The following is a 22,540-nucleotide window of genomic DNA, read 5'->3' as shown; positions in this document are numbered from 1 at the left end:
TCTATCCGTTTGGTGTATCTCGACAGTAGCGTAGTTGATCAATGGGGCCTTAACATGCCAGATGTTCGAATTTTGATAGAATTTATCCAGAATTACTGCCTAAATTGTCAGATCCTTGTATGGTGTCCATTGAAACTATATGAACGTGATAAAAATATTAGTTATATGCATAATACTAAATACGAAACGACTATGTTATGTATATATATTTCATGTAATATTTACATGTGCTTCCGGCCGTTGGTCTAATAGAACTCGTATATCTTCAAGAGCGGTAGGTATTCCAACATAACTTGTCAAATGGTTCTACCTAATTAAATAAAATTTTAGCATAAAATTATATTTAAAATCTATTATAAAATTTACCTCGTTATGAGTGAGAATGTATATGAGTGGTTCACTCGAGGACGTAAAAATAGAAAGTGAAATCGATCCCATGATTGTAATGATAGGTAACCTTCGATTTTGGCTTTATTTGGTTTCGTCGCCCTACACATCTTTCAGTACAATGTTGCCAACACGACAGACCCCCCAACTAAGTTTGCCAGCTGCTCTAAAATTAACGAGTTTCAACAGCCACATCAGATGTACGAGGTTTCGTGACAAGTCTGGCATCAGAAAACCTCCAATGATCTCAAGGATGTATGTCCAAACATATCGTGTTCTTTCTACTTCAGTCGAATCATCCCCCAGCTCCGGTAATGTGTCTCGTAACCAGTTCATCTCAATTCGACCTCCGTAAATATTATCTAGAATTGCACATAAAATATCATACCATATGGCTCCCCAATCAACAGATTGAATGAACCCGGTGAGTACGGGTCCACCCATCGACAAATCCAATTGTAACTGCACGTCCTCCAAAGTGATGGTACGCTCCCCGCATGGAAGATTGAATGTGTGCGTCTCGGGTCTCCACCTCTTTATGAACGCACTGATGAGTTTCGAGTCCAACTTGCACTCCCAGCCTATATTGGCTACATGCCAAAAACCTGCTTCCCTAAAGTAATTTTCTATCAACGATGGAGTACTAGACATATTACAAATATAATATTGTAACACCCGATCTACCGACTATTATAAAAAATTATAAAATAAAAATTAATTAAAATTACATAAATGAAAAAATATTAAATAATATTCAAAAATTGAAATTAACCCTTACCATTTTCATTTGTTCGACATAGATATGTTTATGATCGAATTAATTTCCTGGTCATTGCTAACACGATCAAATATCTTAGAAATTATAAAAAAAATAATACTAATTCAGAAAAAAATTTAAAGGAAATAGTTAATTAAAGAGTTTTGAGAATTTTGGAAGAAATACTTGTGTGAAAAAAATAAGGGGTTTTAATATATATATTTTTTGACGTTGGATCCCCAACGGTCAAAATTTTAAATTACCGTTGGGGGTAAAAAACATGGCTAAAGTGAGTCCTTGAGGGAGCGCTTTTGTCATGTCAGCAAAGTGCGTTCACGTCAGTGCGCTTTTTGCTGACATGACAAAAACACTCCCTCAAGGACACGCTTTTCTGAAATTTCCCTTAAAACACTCCTACGTGGATGCGTTTTTGTATTTTTGGCCAATTCCGATAAATAATAAATAAAGTGACCCATTTCCGTAAATAAAGTAAGAAATGAGCCTTTCTTAGTAAAATAGCCCTAAGTTAATGTTTCAAATAATAATATCAAAAAATTAATTTAAATATAAATTATTATTTGGTACTGGTTACTTTAATTTGAAAAAGGATTTTTTTTTTATCTTTCCTGTGAAATAAAAAATTATATAAACGAATTCAAAATTTTAAAATACTGTCATGTGTGAGTATGATATATTAAAGTTAAGTTATATTGATTGAGTCTTAATTTGATTGAGATGAATATTATTGTCAATGTAGAAGGACGTGGGTCAAATGTGCTAAAGTATATTTTACTCTTATTTATGAATTAGAGAAAAGGCTATAAATAATTCTAGAATTTTTTATAACATGTCAATATTTATAGCACAAACTCAATTAAATATATATAATAACATACGTCAATATCTTAACACTATTAGTAGACTTTTCCTTATATAATTTTTTTAAAAATTCTAATAATAAAATCAATATTTATATAGAAAAGTCTAATTTTTCAAACTACAAAGATCGATATTTTATTTGGCAAGTGGCAACAAAGAGACAAAGAAAAGACGAAATAACAGAAAAGATGAGGAAAACAAAGGCAGTAGGGGCAAAGCCATCTGAGGAAGTCAACAAGTCCAAGGGCTAGTGATAGTGCTGGGCTGCCCCCATCAAAGATGTAAAAAGAAAATTAAACTCCTTAAATCCCTGATTTTTTTTTTTGACCACATAATTAGTTTAAGAATATGGCAGTTGTTCCCGATTTATCCTTGAACATGGCAGAGACTATACCACATTAAAATTTTATAAATTTTTGTATTCTTTTAGATTTTATATAAAAAATTTTAAGTAATGATGTGAAATAATCTCAGAGCATCATATCGTCACATCTTAACAAAAGAAAAACTGTCGAATTCTAAATTTAATATGAACAAAAAAATCAAGGACCAACTTAAAAAAAATTCCAAATTTAAGGACCAAATGTAAAGAAAAAGGACAGTAATGATGAGGGCAGCAGCCAGCCATGAGCCAACCCAGTGTCTCCACTAGCTTGCTGATCATCCAGTCAGGTTTCTTTAAAACAAATAAAAATAATTCAATTATGCATAAAAGATGACAACCAAAAAGATGCATTATCATGGTAGTGGATCATATGACTTCCAGATGCTTGTCGTGCTTCTTAAGAGAAATATCATGAATTTCATTTGATATTAGAATATTAAATCATATGAAAAGTCCCAAAATTCAATAAACACAAATAAATAATACTTTGATGATTAACGTGGACTATGACCCACAAACTACAAACATTTGAAAGAAAAAGATACACCTTTATGAAGGAGAGAAAACAAAATAATAGTGTAAAATATGTCGTAAATTTATGTATTGAAATGAATTTTGAGATTATCCTAACTTTAGTTAAAATAAATTTAAAAATTCTATTCCTATTATTAAAATTTTCTATAGGATTGCTATCAATATACTCATGCAATCATGTCAATTTAGAAGCAAGCATATTTAATGATGAGCAAATTTTAATAGAATATATTAACTATGTTAATAATTGAACTAAAAATTTTAAATTTAAAAAATAAAAAAATAATTTTAACTTATTAAACACAAATTAAAATTAAAATTTTACAAAACTGACAGCATGTTTAGTCAAAATAAAAGTCAAAATATACTACAAGAAGAATATAATATTGATGACATTTTGGCTTTTCAATATAATGACGAAATATATGAGTAAGTAATACTGTATAAGATGATAAATTATTGCATAATTATTGGACCTATACCTGATTGGAATATGTTGGTTAGAACACGTTCGGCTTCGCCTGAGCCCAAGTTGTTCTCGATCCGCACGAGACCTACCAACAGAAGAAACAGATTTGCAATGTATTTTCTTAGGGAATCCTTTCCCAGATCACCCAATGCCTTCAATGCTAACACTAGTAAAGGCCTTCTAGCTGCCAATTCTTCCTTTTTGGCTAAAGGCAATGGAAGAACCCAACGCGTGACTGGGCCTGATTTCTGCTGCTCGTAGTGGTGATCTGTACGGTTAAGGTATAACTGAAGTATATTTTCACATACTGCCACGAGTAGTGATTCTAGGTTCATCTCAGCCGAGACGGATGGGTTGTTTTGGACTAAATCTTGGAGGAAGTCGAGGTAATTTTGGTACGCCTCGTTCTCGAAGTGAACCATAGGAGGATCAGTGAGCTCCATGATTGAGCATGCTATCCGTATTTTCTTTTGAAGGGTAATATCGGTGTTAAGTTGCTGAGTATGTGATGCGATGGAAGAAAATATCTCAACAATGATACTGATGTTGGAAGCTGACAAGAATTGTAGGTTTTTTTTGTTTGTATCTTTTATAACCTGCAATGGTGAAAGCCAGAAAACACACGATCATGTCACGTGCTTGATGGTATCGTAAAGAGTCAATTATTAGCATGCAAGAAAATAGAGTGTAATGGGAGAACCTGTGAAATGAGCAGCTGGACTGCTATATGACTCTTCACTCTCGAAACCACGTGAGCCACGGTTTGCAGATTATCATCCTCAAGATCATCATTTTTCGTTCCATCATCAGAGCTTGTTTCGATATTATCATGGTATTGAGCATTGTCAGGCAATCTGATGTCATCCATGGTTCTCAAGCTTCATAAACTCAGGCAATGTTGATGTGGCTGCTTCTTTTAAAGCTAGAAAAAATTTTCTCCATTCATCTTCTGAAAATCTACTTCCCAACTCTGCTGTCAAACGAAATATCGCTGCAAACGCAGTGCTTGCAGAACCCTTTGTTGGACTTTTTAAGTGCCCTATCAGAATAGATACCACATTTGATATCTGAGGCCTCAGTAATAACAGATAAATAAATCTACTAAACAGCGTGCTGTTACTTCGAGAATTTCTGTGTCCCATGTACTTCCATCAGGATGCGGAGATTTTGAAGTTGGTGAAACTTGCTCGTCTTTTACTGCCATGTCCGTCCTTTTGCATGCATCATTAAATATGGGGAGAACAATAGAACTAAAAACACCAATCCAGAATGTTCGTGAGAAAAGATGACCATGATCCTTCAGGATGTTGAAAAGAACTTTCAATGAACTCTTTCGGATAACCGGTCTTGAATCTGTTGTTAGTTTTGACAAACCTGAAACAACATATCAAAATTCTACAAGTTCAAAACAGGAATGGCACTTCATCTTTGCAACATCGAAAACCAAAGCAGATAATCATGTTGCCATTCAGAAAGAAGCGGACAAGTGGAGATATTTTAACATTCAACTTGGACAATGAGAGTCTAACCTAGATTGGGTGTAGTTTGATGAAATAATAAATATGATCCAACCAGGAGGAGTGGCATACAAGACCTCTGTACAGAAATATCCTGTTATCCGTCAAGTCACACAGATAGCCTATTATCCATCCGTTTTGCATAACAGAGCCAGTGCGGTTTTAGGATTACCAAGCAACTAAATTAGCAGTTTACCTGTTAGCAGAGGAACCCAACAGGATCCATGATCATCAATATTTCGTACATCTGAATCATCCTTATATATAATTGAAACAGATGAACCATCATCCCAGCTCTTGCCAGTGCAACCAAGTCCTCCCTCAGCAAGTTTGAGGGCACAAAACTGGAGAAATGCAATAGCATTGAGGCTAACATCACTGTTAATCCTGCTATTTGTGAACTTGATGAGACATTTTATACAATCCATAAAAGTGGTAGCCTCTGTCTCAGTAACATGAGGAAAGTGTTATCGAACTATTTTTTCCATTGTCTCAAATGCCAGTAAGACTATTCTTCTGCTCATAATCAGCCGCAGCTGTGAACACCTGTGACAAAGGACAAAATTGAGACAAAAGAAAGACTATCGGAGCAGCACAACAATAGATCTATTGTACAAGCCGTTAACATACCATAAAAACACTTCTCCATCCAGATTTCACATTACTAGCATGGCTGAGGACCATATGAGAAATGCATCGAACTATTAATTCCCTTATTTCTGTAGAGTCGCTTTTCTGCATAATGATCACAAATGGTCTCAAGAATTCATTTTGGAAATTGTAGTTTGCAAGCTCCTCGCGTTCTAAAAATTTCATAGCAAGATGCCACAATGAATCCATCACAAAACTTGCTACAGACAAATTCTTGGACAATCCAACCGAAACAAAGAAATCAGAAAGAACATGCCACATGCGAGACCAAACTAATCTGATGCGGTTCATATTGTAATGCCTGCAATAGAAAATTGTAGAATAAGGATTCTCCATAGGCACACAAAGGAGGAGGGAGATAAAGAGAGAGAGAGAGAGAGAGATGCATCAGACAGGGACAGGGCAATTTTATCTGTGAGGCTAAAAATTTAAGATCTGTTGGAGATAGCATTATAGGAAATTTACTTAAAGAAAAAGATAAGACTCATACGCAATTTCAATTAGTTTTGTGAGGCTAAAAACTCGAGGATCTGTTGGAGACTGCAACTCTGACATAGAAACTTTGCAAAGGGCTTTCACAAATGCCACTATTGCTTCACTATTTAACCTTTGGCTATGTGCAAAAACATGGCTCAACTCAGCATTTTCTATCTGGTCCAACAAATTCAAGTTTGCAATGAATTGATTAATCTGCTCTGGAGGTACAAGTCCAGAACTATTGATTCTAACAGTGGTGCTATCATATGAACCCCCTCGGACAACTGCCATTACAGCTGGATTTTGGATGGCTCCTTTTTTCTTCAGAGATTGAAGACCAACAGGTTTCGATGTCTTTTCATCTGTTTCACTGTTAGATACAGATAAAACGCCTGCATCAACTGGTGCACCTTCTCCCAACAGTTGCAGATGCTCAATTCTGGACAGGCATGTCAATATATGCTCCCACGCTTCCTGAAGATGGTTACCATCTTCAATAGCAATGGATATTATTGCCTGAATGAAGTGTTTCAGCAAGTGAGATATTAGCATTTCACAGAAAGAAACTTTCACTATCTACATGCAACATGCTTTACTAACTAAATTTTATGCATTAATTTTTCAAGCCTACTTCACTAACAAACGACTGGACAACTTTTACTATTCAACCATCACAGTTTAGGCTACTTGGTTCTACTTCAACCTACGAGACTATCAATGCTGCACAACCAAGCAACACTAGGAAAAGGAACTAAAAAGCATAAAACTATAATGTACGTAACAAATGAATTTTATGGTATCTATGGTGGGAGGCTGTATGAGCAAACATTCAGATGCAGCAATTTTAAAGCTTCCTCTGACGTAGAAATGGAGAAAACCAGGAGGAGATTCCATTCTTTATTATCATGTACAAAGAAATTACTTACCTTTACAGCATCAACATTCTTTTGTTTCATATCTGCAGCACAATGGAGAAAAGTGAACTTTGCTGCAGATGTGACAAAAGCATCTCTCTGTGTCTGCATGCCCATTACTGCAGTCACATGCACAGCATATCGAAAGCCCTGTAAGCATTGAGTGGTAGCAAGTCTATCATCACTCTGGTCAAGAGTGACACTGAATGTAGCCAGCATAGGTCCCCAGCAGACCTCCACCATAAACCTCAAGATTGCTACATCTGAAATGTGATGATAAGCAGACCTGCAAAAGCAAAGAAAAGCTACTGTTAATAAATCTTGTGTAATACGTATGTCTTCCAGGATATTTTGGATGATAAAAGAACAAAAACCAATTTAAAACAGAAGATGGAGAGAATCTATAGAGGACAGTACAAGAACTAAATCCTTTTTGTTTAATGATGCATGTTGTTTATTTATCAAATGTTTAGGCCTAGGGTCAATTAAAATGAAATGATGTCCCTACCAACATCACAACCTATGGCATGCAAAAGAATGTACAATAACTAGCAGCTCTAAGGCAACAGAACAGCTGTTATTTTTGCTGCTTTAGCTCCCTCCACCACTAATATTCCCCATGATTTGGGTGTGACTGGTTAGCAATCCACAGCAACTAATCTCAAGAGAGTGAATTATATTTATCTAGATTCAATTTACAGCTGTGAACAAATTTTTTCTTTCATAAGTATATGCTTGTAGAGTGTAATAAACCATTAGTAAAAAAGAATTTTATCATTACTATGTTTTATAGTAAGTTGAACAAAAAGACAAAAGTATATATATATATCATGACTGCCATAGCTTCAGTTACATCGCAACTATGAAAGACGCAACGTGGTTGAGAACATGTTTGCGATCACAGTTTAAATCCAGTGCTATAACATCTCTCTCTAATCATAATGTGAAAATTCATCTGAAGTGCACAGATAAATGTTACCAAGGAAGAATACACAGTCAAAACTCAAAACTAACAAATTGATACCATGAGCCAAGATGAAACCGATATATGACCCATACAAGTGAGAAACCTTGAAAATTAGATTAAAAACTTACTCTGATTTTCCTGTCTTTGCCTTAAACTGCTCTTGAATATGTCCTATAAGAAGCCCATTTGCACCCAAAGGCTTTTCTTCTGTTTGCTTCCAATTGACCAGATTGAGTAAACCATCCATACCCAATAACTTATTTAAGCTGTTTGCCTGCTTGTTTTGAGGAAGAGAAGAATCAGCATTCATCTTAATTTCATTTTTCACAATTTGATCATAAAGAGCACCAAGATATTCCTCAGGTAAATCCTTGCCATCATCTATTCCTCGGTTGTTTTGGATGAAATCAGACTTGGTCATCTGAATACAGAAGCAACATATAATAGAATGAGAACATAATCAGATCTATTATAAGTTTATCCATGTAAAATTAAAAACATAATTTGCAAGAGTACAAGGAAAGATCAATATTATTGACAACAATATTATTATTTATGAAAGCCCAGAATGGCATACAAGCAGAAGAATAGATCAGAAAGATTCTTCATAAGACACATTTTTATGAAGCAAGCATGTGAAACAAAAGCCCAAAGTTCAGTGATAAACTGACGAAACAAAAACAGCTTTGACAAACAAACCTTTTCTTTGACCATGTTATTATGGGCATCAGTGTTGAGCATTATGACAGAGTATGCCAGTACATAGGCAGTATCTGCACTCGTAAATGAGTCTGGATTGCATTTACAATAGCGCTCAGCAAACTTCTCCATGATGCAGTCTATTTTCTGTGCCTCTCCTGGTAACCTGAAGCCGCATAGGAAGAATCTTATTGCTTCACCAAAATCCATAGATTTGAAATTAAATGAATCTACATAAGCATGCATGACTCTCAAAGCAAATTCCTCCCTTTCACCCAAATAATCACCAATCACGGTTTCACTAAGCCCAGCAGTGTTATTCTTCAGAAAAGCAGCCACTTCCTCTGGAGAGTTGCCAACTTTTTTGGTATTTATAAGAAACTCGATGCCTTTGGAAGGCTTCCTGTTAAATAATGAGACACCTTTCTGCATGTAACCCAGTAAAGTTGGTCAGTAAAACTAAGCTTGTAAACAGAAGGAGAGCTACACATAAAATTAAGCTACATAAAAATACATGACTGAAGAGAAGTCAATAGTAATAGGGCAAATTATCATGATATATTTAGGCAGCCCTCTGTGACAGTTTCAGTGCTAGATAAGTAACTGCTACTTGAAGAACCACTCATACTTATCCCAACATAAAGAAATTACTGACTTGGAGTTTAATCTTGTAAGCCCGTCATTGCTCAAGCGTAGCAGTATCTGACAATTCAAAATTCATTTCTGGATGCAACTCACAATCAGGGACAACTCCATCTTCTACAATCGAGATTGAAGGCCTCTCTGATGAAGTGTCACTCTCGAAGCTCCTAGGCAAGTCAGAATCACCTATCTTCAGCTGTTGATCCATCCAAGCTCCCATTGACTTAATGATGCTAACCAAGCACTGCACTGATTCATGCCGGAGAAAAATATCCTGGACTGCAGACAAAGAAGCTAAAGCATGATCTGATAGCTCAATTGATAACTGGTACTTGAGTTAATTCCTATATTGACCAACATTCCTTTTTCAAATTTTGAATCTAACTCATAGAGGATTTTACATCTAATTCAGGATACTTCTATGGGAAATTTAACATGATAAACACACTAGATGACACAGAAGTAGAACTCATGTCAAACACTTGTATTAACAATTATTAGGAAAAAGGAATATCTTTCAAATATGTTTGGTGAATCCACGTCACAATCATAGTTCTCAAATATATAGATGATTATCTGTGAATCCCCACCAATCTTGTCCAACAAATTAAGGACAGTCATTTTTTTGTAGAAAACTTGGCTGGAGAACATTCTCTAGAACTCGAAGGATAAACATAGGAAAGAGTATTCCAATTTCAGCTTTCAACCCTGACCTAAATTTTGTTAACAAGCTCATAAAAATAGAACACTGAAGCTGGAAAACTGACATTACTGACAATGCACTGTTTTTTAACAATGATAAGCAGAGATACTGCTTAAGTACATTAAGAAACCTGCATGATGTAACACGGAATATAAGAACACCAAAATAAATTTAACTGAAGACTGTAGAAAAACAAGTGAGCTATTTATCACAAATACTACATGACATACAAAACCTTCAAGAAAAATAGTAAATTGTTCAAAAGAAAATAATCAACGATGTTTTTGGAGCATTTACCTTATTATTTTGTAAAATTAGCTAACCAAAGATTCTTTCTCCAACTACCCAGTGTATATAAGCACACGAAAAGAAGGGTTATTTGGGTGTATTATAATCTTCAATTATGTCTTTAACACAGATTCATTCAGGATTCCTCAAGTTGCCTCTAAGTTGGAGGATCAAGACCCCATAGCAATATCCAATTTGAGGTGTCGGATATGTATCCTCCATATCTGGGGCTTTGAAACATAAATACCTTTGCCCTTAATCAATTATGTAACACCCACATCTTGATAAGATTGAAAACATCCAAAGTCTAATGTTGAATACCATTTTAAGGCTCCTAACTCAATAATCATAGTAATAGTATACAAATAACTATAATAATAATAATAATAATAATAATAATAATAACAGTTGCTATGAAAGATAAGACCCGAAGTAATATGGCACCATGCAAAAAACCATGATAGCTATAGTATCGTATTACAAGTCCATATTTCAAAGGAAATAAAATATCAGAATCCTACTTGAACTTAGTATAGAATGACTTGCCTCTCATTTGTGCCCCAAATTGAACCCCCTTTGTCCATAATAACCTTGAGGAGTTCCAAAGACAATGTCTTGCCTTTCAAAAGGATCTGATCATCCGGATTCTCCTGCGATGAAAACTTCATGGACAACTTACCCAAATTCTTAAAAACGTGAAACCCATCCTCCCTAATTTTACTACTAACCACAGCGGAACCTGATTCCGCCCCTTCCTTCATCTCTTCCTCCTCAACTTCCTCATTCTGCTCCCCTTTCGACAACTTAAGACTCATCATTTCGCAAGTCGTGAACCGTAATCGGCTGAGAAAGCTTCAAATCGGGAACCCCTTCACTAGCATTCATAACCTCGCTTACAAAATTCTGACAATTATAAAGTGAACTTCCTTCATTTAAATTCTTATCAGTAAACTCTAAAAGCTCATTAACCGACACTGCTTTGATAGAAACGTCCATAGAATCTTCTTCCGCCCGGGTGAATACAATAAGCATAATCTGAGCTAAAACGGACTTATCACATGCCTGAATGGTTCCGCTTAAACTACCTAAATATACGTTATAACAAGTTTTAACGACAAGAAGCAAGCAATCGCCACGGATCAAAACGCAAGGACATTGTACGGCGGAGAGTAAAACACGTAGCACAGCAAGCTCGACCGGTTCCTCGCCTATGCCACCGACTTTGCAAACACTTTCGACAATTTTGTATAGAATCGGATTTGACTTATTGCTATCGATCTCGCCGCGAACGATGCCGAGGGAGAACAATTTGAACGTACACTCAAGTGCCGGCTCGGCGACTTTGGCGTAATTGGAGTCGAGGGCGAGAAGGATAGGGTTGAGGACAAAATCGGCGTCGGACAAGGAAATGCCGAGCAGAGTAGACTTCGGATCGGACAAACCGGTGTCGGAGAGAGTGTCAAGCTTTTCGAGAGTGGATTTGCATAAGGAAACGATGTGAGAGTGTTTCCGCCAAGCGGCGTTTTTGATGATCTTATCGAGAGATGGTCCCAAAACGCGGCCGCACCTCGACGGATCGCCGAGCGTTTGGGAGGCTGACATCGCGGCCTCAATCGGCGGTTCAGATCGGCGAAATCTGGTATCGGCGTTGGTTAAAATTCAAATTCATTGGAAAACAAAATGCCAGAGAATGAAATCAATACAATAATAATAAATAATAATAAAAAAGAGAGAAAGCAACAACGGGCTAACCTTCGGTTTTCTTTCTTTTGGAAATAACTAAATCTTCGCGCCACCGTACACGCATTACTTTAGTGTTTGTAATTTATAGTGGTCTAACTTTTATTCCAGTCCCTGTAACTTTTACAAATTTAAAATTTGATCCTTTTTTTCAATTCCAAAAATTTACTCCTTACTTTTTTGATTTAATAATTTAAATTCAATTAATAATATTTAGAATTTTAAAAGAAAAATTTTGCTGAATCCAAATTGTAACATTTTCAATTCTAAATCCAAGGTTATAAAATTCTAGAGCACTAATTCAAAATAGAAAAGTGAAAGCAACACTAACCTAAAGTACACACCCGACAATAAAAATCGCAATATAACTATGAAAGGTGATTATGCTAGAATCATCACAAAACTTTGAAGTAGTACTTTATATGAGTGATGTACGCAGTTTAGCGCATTGTTTCAAGTTTGTCTCATTCTTTTCTACATGTCTACTTGATAATAGAGTTGCCAATTGTTTCATTAATATATAGGTCTCAGGATGGATAATCGCCTTATTTTTGGGTTGATTATCGAGTAATATTCATGATTTTCTAATGTATAATGTAATTGTTCTATACTAAAGGTTAAATTAGGAGTTTTATTTAAGAGAATCGGGATAAAATTATAAAATTTTAAAGGAGTTAAAGTTTAAATTTTTATGTTAAAAGGATTTAATTTGTATTATAAACTTTTGTAAGAATTAAAATATAATTTTATTTATTTATTCAAAAGCTACAACACTTAATTTGAATGATTTATATTTTTATTAGTTAAGGAGAGGTTAATCTAGTTTTTAGTTTTTACTCACATGACTTTCACAAGGCTTTAAATTAGGCATGCAAGCAAGTTTTTGTTTATTTCAAATATATATTATAATCAAATTTAATAAAAGCACTTTACTAATATAATTAAATTAGATTTTAGTTATAAAATAAAAATAATGATTAAATTAAGCAAAATTAGGCTTAGATTTTCATTTTTTATTTTTATTAGGTTTTTGTGCTTTTTTAATCAGGAAACTAAATTAATTTTAGGAGAGAGAAAGGGAAACTGTGTCTAGTTAGATGCGGTTTCCCTCAACGGTAAAAAATCAACGGCTTTTTGAACGTTGCCGCAACACTAAAAAAAATTGAATGGGGCTAACAGTAAACTTTTTTTTACCCTATAAATACCCAAAATTTCATTTTTTTTCATTTACATCATTCTTTCAACTCTCCCAAACATTCTCAATCTTTTTATTCTAAATTTATCGATATTCTCATTTAAAAATATATATTTTTAATTATCTTCCATTTTATTCGTTCGAATTAATTTCTCACGAATGGCCGTCTCTCTAATTCGTTTTGACGACAAGCATATTTCCGTCGCCCAAGAAACAACGGTAAGACGAAATTTTAAATTTTGTAATTTTTAATTATGCTAAATTTAATTAATTATTTTTGATAATTAGAAATATTTTTTTATGTTATAAATAAGCAGACAATTGTGTTTTGGAAGGTTTCATACATAATATGAGAAAGCCTCCAATCCCTCAAATTTGTGGCTACTTGCAAGAGGATGGATTCTTGCATACATCTCGCATGCTCGGGTGTTGCAAACTCAATCTTACACTAATCAATGCGTTGATGGAAATATGGAGGCCCGAAACACATACTTTTCACCTTCCATGCGCGAGTGTACAATCACACTCGAGGACATAGTGTTACAACTCGATCTACCTGTAGATGAGCCAGTCATCACGGGATCAGTGGTCATTCCCGATAAAGTGGACCTCTGTAGAGCAATGTTGGGAAAAGTCCCGAACAGGTTTGATGGTGGTCGGATATCAATCAACTGATTAGAGGATAGTTTCAAAGAGCTTCTTGAAGACCCAACGGAGGAGGTCATAGAATAATACGCTCGAGCATTCATCATGAGGTTAATTGGGGGAACTTTAATGCCCGATAAATTTCAAAATTTGGTGCACGTAAGGTGGCTACTACATCTAATGGACTTCATTGAATGAGGAAAACTAAGTTAGAGGTCTGCCATCTTGTCCACGTTATACCGGGAGCTATGTCGGGCCAAGGTACCGAATGCGATGTCAATCGGTGGTTGCCTGCTCCTACTAAAGTCGTGGGCTTGGTGGCGACTACCGCTTCTACGTCCCAAAATGACCGATCCATACATGTTCTCGTTGGTGACGAGGTAAAAAATTTAAATTTATTAATAAATACGTAGCTTGCACAATAAATATTTTTATTTATTATATGTTTCGACTAACATATCGCCCGTACAAGTGGAACCATGGGTCGAGTTACGTGAGATTATCGAAGGAGCTTGAAGATTTTAGGCTGCTATTAGATTAAAGCTCCGAAGCCAAGGTTAGTTACTTATTCTTTCGAACCTATATTAATTACACAATGATTAGTGAAAAAAATAAAATCATACGTAACGATATTTGTAATTTTTTTTAGTTTAAATGGATGTCATTCGCCGATGCCGATATCATATCTTGCATCCCATCGGAGGTGTTTGCAAATTGGGATATGTGAGACATAAAAGTGCCATTGTTAGTGTACGTGACGGTGGAAATGCACAAATCGGACCAGGTATTGTGGTAGTTCGGGTAGAGGTAACAAATTCTGCTGCCACTGCGAGACATAAAAGAGCTGTACAATGTGGACATGCGAGGAAGAACAGCGAGGACTGGGCAAAGAAGCACAATGAACACATCCAGACTTGGGATCGTAGGATGGAATCCTTACCCGTCCGCGAACAATTTTTTTCATTGGACAGAGCGGTAGAAACCGACTACATGATGTAGTTCAAAGTAGGGGTGTGCAAGATTCGGTTAACTGACCGAATTCGGTTAATCGGTCGGTTAACCAAATATTTTCGGTCGGGGGCCGGTTAAGAGTTTTTTAAATTTTCGGTTAACGGTTAAATCGGTTCGAAACCGGTCGGTTAACCGAAAAAATTCGGTTAACCGAATTTTGTAAGGTAATAGGCCTTAAATTAAGCCCAGTCGGCCAGCCCAATATATTTTTTCTCCTCCAGGCTCCAAGCCCAAGAACTAAGCCCAAGAATAATTCATGTTTCATGTTTTCATGTTTCATACTGCATGTTTCATGTTTTCTTCTGTACATTATAGTGCACGCAAATTTATAATGTAAATAGTGCATTATACTGCATGTTTCATGTTTCATGCAATACTGCATGTTTCATGTTTTCTTTCCCAAGTTTGTAATGTAAGTTTATTTATTTTTAAATAAAAATTTTATAAACAATCTGAACCCAAATTTATATCCACATCTTCTCTTGAGCAGCAGTATGTGTCTTTCAAAATATGAATTAATTGTAAATTTACTTTATGTGTTAAAGACTTATGTAATATTTTTAATTATGTAGTGATTCAAAGACTTATGTAATATTTTTAGTTATGTAGTGATTCAAAGACTTGTGTAATTTTTTTAATTATATAGTGATTTAAATCGGTTAAGTCGGTTAAATCGGTTAAGTCGGTTAAATCGGTTAATCGGTTAAATAGGTTAAATCGGTTAATTTTTAACCAAAAAAAATCATATGATTTTCGGTTAATTCGGTTAACCGACCGGTTTAACCGAAAAAAATTCGGTTCGGTTAATATTTTTTTAAAAAATTTCGGTTCGGTTAACGGTTAAAAAATTTTGGAGGTCGGTTAATTCGGTTTTAACTAATTCGGGTCGGTTAACCGGTCGGTTAACCGAATGCACACCCCTAGTTCAAAGTCACTGGGAAGCCAGATCTACTTTCACCGAATGCGAGTAGACAAATTTGACTGAAGAGGCAACGGCGACCACCACAGCAGTAGCGTAAGAGGGGATGCGGTCGCACAACGGGTTCATCATTGGCTGTGACAAAAAAAACGCCGCCTATGTCTACATAATATCCGATTCAGTTCACTTCACTTGTTCCTCTTCATTTCACTAACCTCAATATTTTTTCATAAACACTGCACTACGCACCACCGTCGCACGTGAGCAGTTCTTCTGTTCCCGTATGAACATATTTCAGAGTACCGACGTCCTCCACATTCTTCACCCCCATGCCAATGTCAATACCGACCTGGATGTTCGGCCAGATACTGGCACATGCACTGCAACTGATGACGACACTGACATAAACACCCATGCAACAATCAATGCTGGGGACAATGCGATGTACCCAAGATTTGGGTCACTTTATTGTTACACGTCAATAGTGACACAAACACCACACGCATCACTATTTTTTTTGGTGACTTAAGATGACACAACAGTCAACCACGAAGGACAATGATGGCATTAGCGTAGCCGAAGACAAGGCTCATGGGCTATGCTAGGTGTGGGTGGAGGCGGTAATGGCAGTGAGGAGGAAGTCTATAGGTCCGCACCTTCGGAGCCCCACAAAAATCCTCCATGCAACCGTTGTCCAGCGCTTTATGGCACACATTCTCCCCGACGAGACGATTGATGTATTCTTTTTATGTTGATGTATTTTTTCTAAATAGTGCGATGTAAATATATATTTTTGGAATAAATAAATAAATCGAAGTTTTTCATTCGAACATCACATTTGTCTTCATTACTATCTAACGTGAGTTATGCGTAAGTTACTTCAATGTACAAAAAATTTGGAACATTTGAATAATGAAAGCATTGTAATAGATATTATTTGGAAGAAAATAATGCTATTGGCGCTGAGGCCCTAATGTAACCTTGTACAATACTCGCATAATCTTTGTTGATTGTCCATCTCCCGAACATCCATATTGTTCCTTATCTAGGTAGAATTCAGGCGACCTTTGGGGATGTGACGAAAGTATTTGTTCAGAGCCAACTCGTACGATGCACTAGACACCGACAACCACATACTCTTATCTGGGATGGTTGGGAGTTCAGGACTTCACACACTGCAAATGTGTTCTAGTTGATAGATGTCGTTGATGTAAGACACGTACTCAATTAGTACGTTCCCACATACAACAATTGCATGTGTGCATGAGAACTGAAGTGTTTGGGATCTCCTACAATCGTAAGTCCCGCTGTTAGGTTCACACGATAGGATGCCCTTGACATGTCGTGGTTAGGCATAGCGTGCCCCGTAACTCTAAAATCGAAGTTCAGACGCGAGTGGCACACTACGTACATAGTTTTCTTCCTTACTGTATTTTTTCGAATCTCTTTTTTGATGTCATCGCACCAAGTACCACCACCTGTTATCTATTCAGCATACGCTGTCATGCTCTTCAGAAACAAGGCGACCAGACAAAAGTATGTTTCTTTGACAACCGAGATTACTAATAAATTACGCGTCCCCTTTAGTACAGAATTGATGCACTCGACAAAGTTTGATGTCATGTGCCGTATTGTAGACCCCCGTTGTATTATTGCGTCCACTGTTCAAACAGTATATTTGCTAAGTACGTCACATTGTAGGCATTGATGATGCTCAAGTTCAATATTTCATGGAATCGATGTTGGACGAACTCGTAACCTGTTGAGAAACGCCTACTCACTAGTGCAACGAACAAACACAGTATGGTTATTTGATGTACAATGATTAAATAGTTGGAACTACAAACCCATGTCAATGACTAGATTTCACTCAGTTTCCGAAGAATATTTTTTATGGTAATTGGATCCTACATATCGTAAGTAGTATCGATGATGTGTGCGATCCCATAGGCTACTGTGACGCTCAATCTTAGACAATATACCAATTTCTCTGTTTGATATGACATATGTCCGGTTACGAGCAAATGCAGCAACGTAACCGACTCATGAAAAAATTTAATTCATTTGCCATTTCTCCAGCTATCGACAAAATCTTATGATTACTATCCTAAGCAACGACAATCAACAAATGATGCTAATACCTTTAACTTTTAACCTTCCTTCTTATTTAAAGGCCAGCACTATTGTGGATGCAAGAGGACTCTAAGGCGGGGAGCGGCTATTGAAGTGCAGTAAAGGTGATGCTCCTTTTGGGGTGACGACATTTGTCGTTATTAAACAAGCTATTAATAACTACAACCATTGTCGCACCGACCCAAGTTGGACCTCTACTGTGCTGGAACATCCATCTTCCACCCGAGAGTCCTCTTGTGTCCAGTTCGGTGTTAGCCTTCGGAAGAAAGAAAGGTCAAAGATACCTACTGCTTAGAAATAGAGAAAAATTACATTGATTACACTGGAAGTCCCTACAGTTTTTCCGTATAATTATGACATCAATCTTATATATGATATATATATATATGGCACCGTTTAAATGCATCCAAAAAGTTTGAACTCCTAAGCGCGTAATGACCGTCACCTGGCCCCCCGATTATACTCGAACCTATGACCGCATCATGGCCATCAACTAGGATCTCCACCTAGATTTCGACCTTTGATAGTATTAAGCATTATTACCCCAAAACTTGATTTCCCCAGGATGGGTTTCTGAGGTGATGGTTCTATCCCGCCATAACAGATGAAATGTACATGTTTCGAGGCACGTTATCACATCCCTAACCCCTTAAATTTACCTATGAACTTCTGCGATTTCAATTAATCCCAAAATCTAAAAATCTTAACCCTAAAAAATAAAAAACCCTAACCTTGGGCACTCTTTCCTAAATAAAAAAAAAACAACCTAAATGTCTAATTAAAAAATCGACATCTTTTTATTAATTTAGCCGTTAAATTCCTAAAAGCGAAGAGATCAAACTTTAAATGTGTAAAAACCATCCATAGAGATTAAAAGCATACTTAGACCAATTTGTTCTTGTTTGTTCCTCAGCCATCTAAACGTTATGGTAGCTTTTCGAATGTCCAAGGATCATTTAGGGAATAAATTATCTGTATATAATTGTAGGTCAATATAAATAAAAGACTGGTCATCCCTTAACATAGCAAAACGAGTTAACAAATAAGTGAATTCATTGCGTGTGTCAATTTCTAATTTCTAGGTTTATTTATTTATTAATTTTGGATTCTTTAGCTATTATTTTTGTTTAATTTTTAAACTCTTTTAATTATCCATAAAAGCATCTCTATGGTCATTGAATAGATACTATGATATCCTTCAATGGGACAACGCAGTTAACACGGTCATTGTTCCCTTTGTCACGAATGACAACGGAACCATAATCGTTACCGTCACTGTCATCGTTGCAACTGCTATTGCTGTCTTTTCGGACGGAGTTCGGCGCGATCAAGTGATTTCTTCCTCCTAGTGTCCCCTCCCTGTACACAAATATACTTTCATCTTCCATACACCGCCACTTTCGGTATCGATCGTAATTACGTTGAAGAGGTAGTCCCCTACAAAAGAAAGTAACCGTTAAGAAATTTAAATCTCAATGATTTTTGATCTAATAAGTTGGATACAAATAAAAAATAACATAGAAATTGACATAGTATCAGAAAAAATCGATTCAACATAATTTTTTAAACATACAATTATTTTAATTTTTTAACATAATTTTTTCTTAACAAGCTAAAAATAGCAATTTTAATATTTGATAGGGCCCAGCAAAAATCAGAAAAGTCGAAATTAGATTTGATTTGGGTTTTATTAAATTCAGTTTATTATTAGTTAGATTATTACTTCTATATATTCTATTTCGTTCAATTGTTTTCACAAGTTAAAATCATAATTTTTATTTAGTTTATAATTAGTTCTATTTTTATAATATAAAAGTAATTTTATGTCTAAATCCTATTAATTGGACAATTAGACAGTAGAGAAACTAATAAAATTTTGAAATTTAAAATAAGGGATTAAATTTCAAAAGACCAAAGAATACAGAGACTTAAGGCAAAATTAGACCAACCATAAAAAAAATTAAGTGATTCGTACCTGATATGGAAGATATCGGAAATATTCCACATCTGAATATAGAAGTTAACGGCGTCGAGGAAGGCACGGTAAGTGTCAACGTGGAGCCCGTCGATCCTGGGGTACGGCAACTTCGGTCTAGGGCGGGGATCCTTCGGAGACGGCGGCTCAGCAGCCGTAGAACTTAAGGAAGAGAAAGGTTTAGGCTGCCACCAGGCGGTGTAAACGTACTCCTTCCAGCCGAGCCCCGGAGTTTCCTGGTACGGCGGGAGGCCGACGAAGCCCATGGTGACCATTATCGGCTCCAGCTCCGCGTGCGTCATCAAGGGTTTAAACGTCGTCGTCCGCCATAGCGCTAGCTTCCTCATGCACAGTCTCATGCAATCCTCCATTGTTACGAAGTTCTTTTGAAGAAAAAATTTGAGAAGTTCTTTCTTTAATTTTTTTTATAAAGGGAGAGTTTTGATTTGTAGTTGGAAACTTTGTTGGGAGGTAGAGTTTGGAATGGTATCTATTTACTCTTAAATCAAATTAAATTTAATTCAGTATATATCTTCTTTATCAAATAAATAATTTATTATTTTCATATGGATTAAAAATTTAGAAAATTGAAAAGTAATCACTTTAATTTATTAAAATTTAGTCCCGTACTTTACAATAATTAAGAAGTTAATCCAATTTGTTGGTAATCACACAAACTCCAACTATTGCTTTGCTAATTTCTTGAACATAGATTGTTGAACCGATAATTTTTGTTAATTTCTTACATACAAGTTGTGGTTTAATAGTGTTACTGAATTAGACATTTTAACAAAATTAAATAAAAGGATTAAAAAATTGTAAAATAGAGGAGAAGAATCAAAATCAGACTCAAATTTCACAAGTTTAAAAAGGCAAATTATGTCTGTGATTAAATTTCGCCATCATGCAATCAATCAATTTCAAAAGTGAATTATTATGAACTCAGTGATAAAAATTGTAAAAGAGCTTTTATATCGAAAAATTAAGAGAATTTAATTTTGACTAAATTTCAGTCAAAGTTACAAAATATGCTGATGGTATTTTTATATTATATTTAAAAAATAATAAATTAAATTTAATCAAATGATTTTCAAGGTAAAATGATATTCACAATGTTTTTTAAGGAATAAATATAATGTTTTTAATTAATAAGCTGAATTGAAATATTTATGCATTAATTTTTTTCTTATGTTTTAAAGTATGAATGTTGAATTATTCCTCAAATATGTAAAAGGAATAATTTAATGTATTTCTTTTAAATAAAAATTAATATATTTCTTAAATAAATATCAAAGAATAAACTGAATATTATAAGGAAATACAATAACAAAATAAAACCAAATTAAACATTCAAAATATTAAATTTTTTAGAAAATATTTACTTTTTCTAAATCTATTAACCAAAAAAGTTTAAAATATTGCTCGAAGTATATTTAGAAAAATATAATATAAAATAATTTTTTAAAAGTAAATTTTATTAATTTGTGGGTATGCTATCGTGATAGAAGTTTTTCCTTTACATATATAAATCTTTTAATTATATTTTACATTTAAAAACCTCAGGTTAAAGAAAATAATGATTATTTTGATTCCATCATTAGTAAACAGTAAAATATAAATTTTATTATATTTAAAATTTATATAGAATCTGCTTGGATAACACAAAATAATTAAATGAAATTGTAATTATTAGGATAGTAATTGTTGGAAAATATGAACATCATACATGCTATTATTTACTATAATAAAATGTTAGTCTAAATTAAAAGTGATCTAATTTGGTTAATGTTTATTGGACCTTAGTTATTAACTCTAGTAACTAATTTCTAATTGATGATGGATTGATTAGAAATTAGGGTTAATATGCAAAGGTTATATATATTAAGGTTATGGTCCCCAAATTACACATAAAATAACTTTTCTAATATCTCATCATTAGAAAAGAGAGTCACCTTCTCTGAATTTCTTGTATGCTAATTTGGAATATCAAAACCATAAAATCCGTAGATTTAAAAAAATCAATGAATTCAGGTATGCTTCCACGTCTAGCTTTGTTCTTGACTTGTTCTTGATGATTTGATATGATAGATCCTAGTTTACAATTTTAAGTTTATATTAGATCTTGTTTTTACGGTTGCAACAGTAATTACACTCTGTTGTAATTACAAAAAAATTATAATTATAATACTTGCATATTAGCATTGAGCTTTATAATATTTGGTTTTATATTTTAAATAGTTTATAGCTTTGATTATAGAAAACTTAATTTAGAGAATATTTAGGTTAATTTTTTATAATTAATAAATTAAATAAATAATAATATAATATTTATAATATTTAATACTTATAAAAAATTTACAAATTGTCCAATACTTGCATAACACTTTTTATAAATAATATAATTTTTTGTTATAACTTTATAGAGTTTTTTTCATAAATAAGTCACAATAAAAAAATCTATAATATTTTTATGAATAAATATATTATTTTTATAATACATAACATGGACGATAAATAAATTATGTTTATATGACCATAATGTTTTATAAATAAATACATTATAATAATTTTATAAAATGTAAAAAAATTATAATAATATTTCCCGTAATTTAGAATTTTTAGGATTTAAATAATATAAATTTTTTATAAATTT

At 34.4% G+C, this 22,540-nt stretch overlaps 2 protein-coding genes and 1 pseudogene across 2 annotated transcripts; all 3 read right to left on the bottom strand.

Annotated features, from left to right (window-relative positions):
• Positions 1-489: 489 nt before the first annotated feature.
• Positions 490-1,038, bottom strand: LOC105781349 (serine/threonine-protein phosphatase 7 long form homolog). The gene has a single exon (XM_012605894.1). The coding sequence runs from the start codon at positions 1,036-1,038 to the stop codon at positions 490-492; it is 549 nt and encodes a 182-aa protein (XP_012461348.1).
• Positions 1,039-3,278: 2,240 nt separating this feature from the next.
• LOC105781348 (brefeldin A-inhibited guanine nucleotide-exchange protein 1-like) lies at positions 3,279-11,931 on the bottom strand (annotated as a pseudogene).
• A 7,153-nt stretch (positions 11,932-19,084) lies between these two features.
• Positions 19,085-20,285, bottom strand: LOC105782059 (uncharacterized). The gene is made up of 2 exons (XM_012606543.2): positions 19,888-20,285; positions 19,085-19,349 (listed from the first exon to the last, which is right to left on the bottom strand). The coding sequence occupies exons 1-2, from the start codon at positions 20,256-20,258 to the stop codon at positions 19,085-19,087; spliced, it is 636 nt and encodes a 211-aa protein (XP_012461997.1). The 5' UTR covers positions 20,259-20,285.
• Between the last annotated feature and the right edge of the window lie 2,255 nt (positions 20,286-22,540).

This window comes from Gossypium raimondii, chromosome 13, assembly GCF_025698545.1.
Source record: "Gossypium raimondii isolate GPD5lz chromosome 13, ASM2569854v1, whole genome shotgun sequence".
Taxonomy (NCBI): domain Eukaryota; kingdom Viridiplantae; phylum Streptophyta; class Magnoliopsida; order Malvales; family Malvaceae; genus Gossypium; species Gossypium raimondii.
Note: the sequence above shows the minus strand (reverse complement) of the source record. Positions and strands in the feature narration are given on the sequence as shown.